The sequence below is a fragment of the Lucilia sericata genome, unplaced genomic scaffold, assembly GCF_015586225.1.
Source record: "Lucilia sericata isolate MDLA Ls3-8-SP2 unplaced genomic scaffold, ASM1558622v1 Contig002405F_arrow, whole genome shotgun sequence".
Taxonomy (NCBI): domain Eukaryota; kingdom Metazoa; phylum Arthropoda; class Insecta; order Diptera; family Calliphoridae; genus Lucilia; species Lucilia sericata.
Window position 1 is genome coordinate 31,937 of NW_023996199.1, and position 10,564 is coordinate 42,500.

A 10,564-nucleotide genomic window follows, 5' to 3' on the forward strand; every position below is an offset into this window, starting at 1 on the left:
ACATATAAATATTCATGTAAAGAAACATTCAAAACTGTATTAAGTACCTACAAAAATTATTAACCTTTGAATTGTTTAAGGATTTGGAAATTGTTTACAAAGAAAAGAAAGAAAAAAGACTTTGTGAATGTAACAAAATAAACAAAAAAATGCCATCCTTGTAAATAATTATATTGATAAAACAAGTTATTAAAAAAAAACAACAACAAATGTTTTTTAATTAGTTTAAACTGTGGCTAACCGAATGTGTGCAATCTTCTGAATACATTATCTATATTCAATTTATTTTCTAAAGTTAAAATATCATATCACTTGTTAAATATATCAATAACATTAAGTTATTTCTTAAAGTTCTTCCAAATCGGTTCCATCAATTTCTTCTTGATAAAATGTCTCTTTCTTAAATTGTTAAACAAACGTACCGAAAAGAAATAAATAAATTCAATAATACTTAAACTCGAAATGCCCATGAAAAGACCAAAAATGCCACCACAATTTGCTATTAAAGTAGTAACACCAAACATCACGGTACGTTTAATAGCGGTAAATTGGGGTTCTTTGAAATAAACTGAAAAACGTGAAGCACGACCACTGTAAAAAATAAAAGTTAAAAAAAACACATTTAAATATATAAATGATTTCAGGGATGCTAAACATACATCGTGTTCATATGAATCTCTTTGGGCAATAACTGTTTTCTCAAATCATAATGGGCTCGTGATATTTCAAAATTATAATCCAACGAATTGCACGAAGGCATACAATCACACATTATTTTCACATTTGAATTGATAAGTTCTGTTTAGTTTGATTGGCAATTATGATATTCATTCATCAGCAGCATGACTATAGCAATCAACTTGCGCCAGGCTACAGACCGGGGTGTCCAAGGGTTCTGCAATGTAATTAAAAATGAAAATTTCTGCAAACGAAAGTAGCTGAAACTGATTTTTAAAAAAAAAACTTACTAGGCATCCAAAATTTAGCACAGCCACATTTATTTATTGTATAATTAGCCAAACACTCCGTTTGACAATTACTTTGGGAATACGATTTGAAGTAGCGCAATAACGTTCATCATTGAAATAACACTGGCGCCTTAACAAGAAGGAAACCATTGTGAAATAATCTTAATTTATAGAATTTTGTTAAAAATCAAACTCACTTTTCGGGACCAAAGTATGTAAATTATCTGTAGATATAACATATTGTGGTATAATCGATACTAAAACTTCTCATCGTGTGGTACTAAAATATAGTTTCCCGATGTTAAGGGTACACTTTCGGGTGAATTTAGGAATACCTTAAATAAATTGAAATGACATTTAGAGCTTTCTTAGACGATATGTTTATCCCCATCAAAAGATAATATCCAGACTAGTATACACTATAGGACTATGCACTAAACTACAAACTAGAGTATAAACTAGAAAATAGACTAGACTCTAGACAACACTATAGCCTACACTATATACTAGACTATAGACAAATTAATCGGTTAAAGTCAATACTATACTAGTCTATAGTCTATACTATAGACTAGACCATAGACTAGATTAATACAATACTATAAAGTAAACTAAACTAGACTAGACTATAGTTAGGCTATAGTCTAGTCTATAGTTTAGTTTACTTTATAGTATTGTATATAATCTAGTCTATGGTCTAGTCTATAGTATAGACTATAGACTAGTATAGTATTGACTTTAACCGAGTATATTGTCTATAGTCTAGTCTATAGTGTAGGCTATAGTGTTGTCTAGAGTCTAGTCTATTTTCTAGTTTATACTCTAGTTTGTAGTTTAGTGCATAGTCTATAGTGTATACTAGTCTGGATATTATCTTTTGATGGTGGGTATAAACATATCGTCTAAGAAAGCTCTAAATGTCATTTCAATTTATTTAAGGTATTCCTAAATTCACCCGAAAGTGTACCCTTAACATCGGGAAACTATATTTTAGTACCACACGATGAAGAAGTTTTAGTATCGATTATACCACAATATGTTATATCTACAGATAATTTACATGACTTTGGTCCCGAAAAGTGAGTTTGATTTTTAAACAAAATTCTATAAATTAAGATTATTTCACAATGGTTTCCTTCTTGTTAAGGCGCCAGTGTTATTTCAATGATGAACGTTATTTGCGCTACTTCAAATCGTATTCCCAAAGTAATTGTCAAACGGAGTGTTTGGCTAATTATACAATAAATAAATGTGGCTGTGCTAAATTTTGGATGCCTAGTAAGTTTTTTTTTTCAAAAATCAGTTTCAGCTACTTTCGTTGCAGAAATTTTCATTTTTAATTACATTGCAGAACCCTTGGACACCCCGGTCTGTAGCCTGGCGCAAGTTGATTGCTATAGTCATGCTGCTGATGAAATGAATATCATAATTGCCAATCAAACTAAACAGAAACTTATCAATTCAAATGTGAAAATAATGTGTGATTGTATGCCTTCGTGCAATTCGTTGGATTATAATTTTGAAATATCACGAGCCCATTATGATTTTGAGAAAACAGTTATTGCCCAAAGAGATTCATATGAACACGATGAGTATGTTTAGCATCCCTGAAATCATTTTATATATTTAAATGTGTTTTTTTAACTTTTATTTTTTTACAGTGGTCGTGCTTCACGTTTTTCAGTTTATTTCAAAGAACCCCAATTTACCGCTATTAAACGTACCGTGATGTTTGGTGTTACTACTTTAATAGCAAATTGTGGTGGCATTTTTGGTCTTTTCATGGGCATTTCGAGTTTAAGTATTATTGAATTTATTTATTTCTTTTCGGTACGTTTGTTTAACAATTTAAGAAAGAGACATTTTATCAAGAAGAAATTGATGGAAACCGATTTGGAAGAACTTTAAGAAATAAACTTAATGTTATTGATATATTTAACAAGTGATATGATATTTTAACTTTAGAAAATAAATTGAATATAGATAATGTATTCAGAAGATTGCACACATTCGGTTAGCCCACAGTTTAAACTAATTAAAAAACCATTTGTTGTTGTTTTTTTTTAATAACTTGTTTTATCAATATAATTATTTACAAGGATGGCATTTTTTTGTTTATTTTGTTACATTCACAAAGTCTTTTTTCTTTCTTTTCTTTGTAAACAATTTTCCAAATCCTTAAACAATTCAAAGGTTAATAATTTTTGTAGGTACTTAATACAGTTTTGAATGTTTCTTTACATGAATATTTATATATGTAATTTAAGCAAATTCGTTAAGATTTTTATTTGTCAATAATAAACAATATTATTTATAATCATATATATATATATTTCTTTTATTTAAAATAGTTATTGTTAGAAAATTATTATTGTAACTTGATGAATTTAAATAACACTTAAGATATCATGTTTTTTTATTAATGCAAATTTATATTTTTCTAAATATGTATTTATGTATGTATGTATGTATGTATATGCAAATATGTATGTATTTATGTCGTTAGTAGTTTTATTTTAGAATTTAATAGAACTAAATTATCTGTAATTAAAAAATAATAAAAAGTTTTATGGATTATTAAACGATAGGCGGAGATTGAGCTTAGTCCACAGACTAGTCAATAAACTAGTCCACGGGATAGCTAATGGACTAGTATATAGATTAATGATGTAATAAACAGCTAGGTAAAGATTTTACTATTTAAAAAACTAATTCATAGACTAGTCGATAGAGTAGTCCACAGACTAGACAATCGACTAGTAATCAAAGGACTAGTTCGTATACTTGTCAGTAGAATAGTCCTTTGGAATAGTCGATAAACTAGTTCGAGTACTAGTTCATTGACTAGCTAATAGATTAGTCTACAGACTAGCCAATAGCCTAATACACAGACCAGTCAATAGACTTGTCCACAGACTAGTCAATAGACTTGTCCACAAACTAGTCAATAGACTTGTCCACAAACTAGTCAATAGACTTGTCCACAAACTAGTCAATAGACTAGCCCATACATAGACTAGGCAATAGACTAGTACACAGACAACTCAAAATACTAGTCCACCGACTAGTCCATCGAATGGTCCATAAACTAGGCAATAGACAAACTAATCAATGGACTAGACTTATCAATGGTCTAGTCCACAGGCTAATCAATAGACTAGTACACAGATCAATAATTTAATCAATAGACTGGTTCAAAGATAAACAATAGACTAGTCAATAAACTAATCCAATGACTAGCCAATAGACTAGTCCTAAAACTAGTCCACAAACTAGTCAAAAGGTTTGTCTAAACACTAGTCAATAGACTAGCCCCCCAGATTACTCTACATACTAGTCCCTAGACTAGTCAATAAACTACTCAATAGACTAGACCATAAACTAAACAATAGAATATTCCACAAACTAGTTAATAGATTAGTCCACAGACGCGTCAATAGACTAGTCCTCAAACAAATCAATAACTAGTCCACAGATCAACAATTTGGTAAACAAACTAGACTATAGCTCGATATTGAGATTAGTTCACAAACCAGTCCACAGACTAGATAATAGGCTAATCAGAAGATTAGTCCACAAATTATTCAATAGACTAGTCAACAGAACAGAATTATATGGTCAACAGACTAGACTTAGTCTATATACTAGTCCATAGTCTAGTCAATAGAATAGTCCATAGTCTGCTCAATAGACTAATCCAAAAAGACTGCAAGATTATATCGTCTCATTTGTCTTGAAAATTTAATTTGATATCAAACAAAAAATCTAGTTTCATAATAATTTTTAAAGAAACTTTTTTTCATTTTATTGTAAAATTAAATAATTATAGTTTTATTTCTTTATTTATAATATACATATATTTTTCTTTGCAAATTATTATACACAAAATACTGTTAACAAATTGTTTAAACAAAACAGGAAATTTTAAAAGATTTTTTTTATTTTTCTTTTTTTTTTAACTTAAATACAAAGAAAACGTAAAGGAATAAAGAAAGAAAACAATTATGGAAACACAAATTGTAACTTAATTTATATTGTTGTAATAAAAAAAAAAAACAAAATAAAACAAGATAAAAAGGAAACGTTAATAAAAAACAAAAATAACAATATAAGAGTTAGAAATATGAAACTGGATGAACAGTTGTTGTTGAAGATGTTTGATAGAGAAAAAAAAAGCCGCCGCCACAGCTTTATATTCCAAATTAGCTGTTATAAACTGCTATTTAATTGTTTCTTTGTTATAATTCTTAATTAAAATGTTGTTGGTGTAGTTAAAGGGTTTTTTTTACAATACATATACATTTTGGTTAGTTGGTTGATAGTTTAGTTTCATTCTTACTCTTCTTTTTTTAAATTTTACAAATACATCTATTATATATTATTTGTTTTTTTTTGTAGTTAAAAATTAAGCTAAACAATTACTTAAGAAGGTTTGTTTTTGTATTTATTGTGGTTTATGTTCTTTAGTTGGGGTTTTTAAACGTTTTGTTTTTTGACTTTTTCTTAATTAGAATGTCTTCTAGCAGAGGTTTTGTTCTTAACATTAACATAACATTTCATTTAGTTTATTTTTTTTTTTTTACATTTTAGCTGATTCAATCATATCAATGTTGAGTTTATAGAATACATAGGGATAGTATTCAGATTGGCCAAAACCTAAACCGGGTATATCAACAGTCTGTGAATGGAGGTAGGGAAGAAACAATAAAATATTATATAGCTATTCATTACATTCAATGTAAACATTATGACTTACATCAGCAGCATTGCCAGCTTGACCAGCAGCTGAAGCACCATCCAAGTGTCCATACAATTGATTTAAGCAATCACGTAAACGTTTCATGCTCTTCTTGTTGGGTTCAATAAGAATGGCTTGGAAATTAACTGGTAAACCGTATCTGAGAGAAAAACAAAGGGAAAATATTATTAGAACAGTCTTCAAGGTCTTAGTTATCTCCACTACTATAGACTGGACTATAGTCTAGTTTAATCTATAGTCTAGCCTAAAATCTAGTTTATAGTCTAGTCTATAATCTAATCAATAGCCTAGTCTATTGCCTAGTCTCCTTCTAGTCTATAGTCAAGTATGCAATCAAGTACATAGTCTAGTCTATAGTCTATTCTATAGTCAAGTCTATAGTCTAGTCTATAGTCAAGTATGCAGTCTAGTCTATAGCCTAGTCTATAGTCTAGCCTATACTCTAGTCTGTAGTCTAATTTATAGTGTAATCTTTAGTCTAGTCTATAGTCAAGTATGCAGTCTAGACAATAGTCTAGTCTATAGTCTAGACTACTCTATAGTTTAGTTTATAATCTAGCCTATAGTCTAGACTAAAGTCTAGTCAATAGCCTAGTCTAGTCTATAGTCTAGTCTATAGTCTAGTCTATAGTCTAGTCTATAGTCTAGTCTATAGTCTAATCTATAGTCTAGTCTATAGTCTAGTCTATAGTCTAGTCTATAGTCTACTCTATAGTCTAGTCTACAGTCTAGTCTATAGTGTAGTCTATAGTGTAGTTTATAGTCTAGACTAGAGTCTAGACTAGAGTCTAGACTAGAGTCTAGTCTATAGTCTAGTCTATAGTCTAGTCTATAGTCTAGTCTATAGTCTAGTCTATAGTCTAGTCTATAGTCTAGTCTATAGTCTAGTCTATAGTCTAGTCTATAGTCTAGTCTAGTCTATAGTCTAGTCTATAGTCTAGTCTATAGTCTAGTCTATAGTCTAGTCTATAGTCTAGTCTATAGTCTAGTCTATAGTCTAGTCTATAGTCTAGTCTATAGTCTAGTCTAGTCTAATAGTCTAGTCTATAGTCTAGTCTATAGTCTAGTCTATAGTCTAGTCTATAGTCTAGTCTATAGTCTAGTCTATAGTCTAGTCTATAGTCTAGTCTATAGTCTAGTCTATAGTCTAGTCTATAGTCTAGTCTATAGTCTAGTCTATAGTCTAGTCTATAGTCTAGTCTATAGTCTAGTCTATAGTCTAGTCTATAGTCTAGTCTATAGTCTAGTCTATAGTCTAGTCTATAGTCTAGTCTATAGTCTAGTCTATAGTCTAGTCTATAGTCTAGTCTATAGTCTAGTCTATAGTCTAGTCTATAGTCTAGTCTATAGTCTAGTCTATAGTCTAGTCTATATCTAGTCTATAGTCTAGTCTATAGTCTAGTCTATAGTCTAGTCTATAGTCTAGTCTATAGTCTAGTCTATAGTCTAGTCTATAGTCTAGTCTATAGTCTAGTCTATAGTCTAGTCTATAGTCTAGTCTATAGTCTAGTCTACGTATTCTAGTCTATAGTCTAGTCTATAGTCTAGTCTATATGTCTAGTCTATAGTCTAGTCTATAGTCTAGTCTATAGTCTAGTCTATAGTCTAGTCCTATATTCAGTCTAGTCTATAGTCTAGTCTATAGTCTACTCTATAGTCTAGTCTATAGTCTATCTATAGTCTAGCTATATCTAGTCTATAGTCTAGTCTATAGTCTAGATCTATAGTCTAGTCTATAGTCTAGTCTATAGTCTAGTCTATAGTCTAGTCTATAGTCTAGTCCTATAGTCTAGTCTATAGCTAGTCTCTATGTCCTAGTCTATAGTCTATCTATAGTCTAGTCTATAGTCTAGTCTATAGTCTAGTCTATAGTCTACTAGTCTACTCTAGTCTAGTCTATAGTCTACTCTATAGTCTAGTCTATAGTCTACTCTATAGTCTAGTATATAGTCTAGTCTATAGTCTAGTATATAGTCTAGTCTATAGTCTAGTATATAGTCTAGTATATAGTCTAGTCTATAGCCTAGGCTATAGTCTAATCTATAGTCTAGTCTATGGTATAGTCTATAGTATAGTCTATAGTCTAGTCTATAGTCTAGTCTATAGTCTAGTCTATAGTCTAGTCTATAGTCTAGTCTATAGTCTAGTGTATAGTCTAGTCTATACTATAATCTTGTCTATAGTCTGAAGTGAAAATCTATGGCTTTAAGAAAAATGTTTGCTAAAAAAATGCATCTTCACTTACCTCAATACAGATTCAACAAATACACGCAAAGCCTTAACGTGTATTAAAGCACAGAAAGCTTCACTGAAGTTAACCTTCAACCATCTAACCAAAGGACCCTTTTATGAATAAAAAACACAAAAAAATATGATTAAAATTGTCTTTTTTAAATAATCAAAATCAACTTACAAATTGCTTCTTCTTGTCGGTAATCAATTTAGTTCTTTCATTTTGACCAGCAGCCAATTCTTCTTCATTGTAAACGAAATCACGTACAATGAATTTCTTTTCGCGGGCATGTAATTTAAACTCTTCTACGACCTTCTTAAACAAGGTCACATTGTAGAGACAGTAATCATTGTCTTGGGTAATCAAAGTCGATGAACGAGGCACAATCATATCGGTGATCTTTTCATAATTAGCCATCCACTCGTTGGCCAACATTCTGGAATAGGTAAAAGTAATTTAATTGAAATAATCAAAATGATATTTATTTAATTCACTATAATGACACTTACTTGGGTACAATCACCAAGAGAGTGGTTAAATATTCAGAATCCAAAATGAAATGTTCCTTTTTAACCAAATCGGCCAAATTACGGGTCAACAAACTGCCACTAATTGATAAAAAAAAATAACAACAATAGTTTAATTAATAGTTTGTTATTTACTTTCAAAGAATTTCAACTTACGTTTGTTTCTTTTCCAAATTTTGCAAACTACCCTTAAGGTTATTGTAGGCATTCGATTTTGTTTTCAAATCAGCATCGATTTGGCCGATTTGTTTGGAAATAATATCGGCAATGTTGCGCAAAGATTGCTTAATTGGATACTTGGCCATGTCCCATTGGAAGCGTGTAATATACACAGATAAATCGGCTAAACAATGTTAAAATATTTCGATTAGTTTTTTTTTTTTTATAAATATTTGTTTTATAAAACATATATATATTTAATTAAAGGCACAATTAAACAATTTAGTTTAATTAAAGCTAAGTGTAAGTATTACTACTATAAGAGATATTTAAAAATTATTTGAGTTTTTATTATTTAAATTATATTTAATATACTAATTTAAAGTAAATTAAAATTGTTAAAATTATACTTTTTGTTTTGAATTTTGAAAACGTTTTATTTGTAGACAGAATTACACATTACAAAATATATACATTTACAAACAAACATACACACACTGATGCAAATAAATTGCTTATTAATATTTTATTAAATTTAAACAATATACAGCAATCGTAGTAGTTTTTTTTTTATAAATAAAAATTACGCAAAAGTTGTTGATTTTAAAAAGTAATAAAATTTGTTGGAGATTTGAAGTTTTTTTAATGTTTAAGAAAGTTTTGATTATATAAAAATTATCGGTAAATATCAATAACAACAAAGTCTAAGGTCAACTATGTAAAATTTTCAGTTGACGTATACTTATTAATTTGTATTGTTAATACTCATACGTTTAGGTGGAGCTCATCAAAATATTTGGTTCACGGTGCGTATGATTAACAAAAAAAACTTATACCAATTTATTTTTTGCTTCTGATTTAGTTCAGTTCCAGTTCATTTCTAGTTATGATTTAGTTCAGTTATAGCTCATTTCTAGTTCAGTTTTAGTTCAGTTCTAGTTTAGTTCTAGTTCAGTTCTTGTTCAGTTCTTGTTCAGTTCTAGATCAGTTCCAGTTCAGTTCTAGTTCAGTTCTAGTTCAGTTCTAGTTCAGTTCTAGTTCAGTTCTAGTTCAGTTCTAGTTCAGTTCTAGTTCAGTTCTAGTTCAGTTCTAGTTCAGTTCTAGTTCAGTTCTAGTTCAGTTCTAGTTCAGTTCTAGTTCAGTTCTAGTTCAGTTCTAGTTCAGTTCTAGCTCAGTTCTAGTTCAGTTCTAGTTCAGTTCTAGTTCAGTTCTAGTTCAGTTCTAGTTCAGTTCTAGTTCAGTTCTAGTTCAGTTCTAGTTCAGTTCTAGTTCAGTTCTAGTTCAGTTCTAGTTATGTTCTAGTTCTGTTCTAGTGTTGTTCTAGTTCTGTTTTATTTCTGTTCTAGTTCTGTTTTATTTCTGTTCTAGTTCTGTTCTAGTTCTGCTCTAGTTCTGTTCTAGTTCTGTTCTAGTTCTGTTCTACTGTTCTAGTTCTGTTCTAGTTCTGTTCTAGTTCTGTTCTAGTTCTGTTCTAGTTCTGTCTAGTTCTGTTCTAGTTCTGTTCTAGTTCAGTTCTAGTTCAGTTCTAGTTCTGTTCTAGTTCAGTTCTAGTTCTGTTCTAGTTCAGTTCTAGTTCTGTTCTAGTTCTGTTCTAGTTCTGTTCTAGTTCTGTTCTAGTTCTGTTCTAGTTCTGTTCTAGTTCTGTTCTAGTTCTGTTGTAGTTCTAGTTCTGTTGTAGTTCTAGCTCTAGTTCTGTTCTAGTTCTGTTGTAGTTCTGTTCTAGTTCTGTTCTAGTTCTGTTCTAGATCTGTTCTAGTTCTGTTCTAGTTCTGTTCTAGTTCTGTTCTAGTTCTGTTCTAGTTTCTGTTAGTCTAGTTCTGTTCTAGTTCTGTTCTAGTTCTGTTCTATTCTGTTCTAGTTCTGTTCTAGTTCTGTTCTAGTTCTGTTCTAGTTCTGTTCTGTTCTAGTTCTGTTCTAG

The 10,564-nt window shown here is 30.0% G+C and overlaps 2 protein-coding genes across 2 annotated transcripts in view; one reads left to right on the plus strand and one right to left on the minus strand.

Moving 5' to 3' along the window:
* The first annotated feature begins 462 nt into the window (after positions 1-462).
* Positions 463-3,923, plus strand: LOC119613892 (pickpocket protein 28-like). Its single transcript, XM_037969960.1, has 5 exons — positions 463-543; positions 1,908-2,047; positions 2,116-2,246; positions 2,320-2,560; positions 2,630-3,923. Exons 1-5 carry the CDS (start codon positions 463-465, stop codon positions 2,874-2,876), a joined length of 840 nt encoding a protein of 279 aa, XP_037825888.1. The 3' UTR covers positions 2,877-3,923.
* Positions 3,924-5,247: 1,324 nt separating this feature from the next.
* Positions 5,248-10,564, minus strand: part of LOC119613893 (V-type proton ATPase subunit C-like) — an 18,560-nt gene continuing 13,243 nt past the window's right edge. The window contains 6 exon segments of the mRNA XM_037969962.1: positions 5,248-5,646; positions 5,725-5,866; positions 7,973-8,070; positions 8,141-8,396; positions 8,470-8,568; positions 8,644-8,830. Coding sequence (XP_037825890.1) covers positions 5,548-5,646; positions 5,725-5,866; positions 7,973-8,070; positions 8,141-8,396; positions 8,470-8,568; positions 8,644-8,830 — 881 coding nt within the window. The 3' untranslated portion in view covers positions 5,248-5,547.

Coding starts and splice junctions, on each gene's coding strand:
- LOC119613892 (XM_037969960.1), top strand. CDS start 463: ATGCCCATGAAAAGACCAAAAATGCCACCACAATTTGCTATTAAAGTA. Junction 544..1,907: donor TCACGGTACGTTTAATAGCG/GTAAATTGGGGT, acceptor AATTTATTTAAG/GTATTCCTAAATTCACCCGA. Junction 2,561..2,629: donor GATTCATATGAACACGATGA/GTATGTTTAGCA, acceptor ATTTTTTTACAG/TGGTCGTGCTTCACGTTTTT.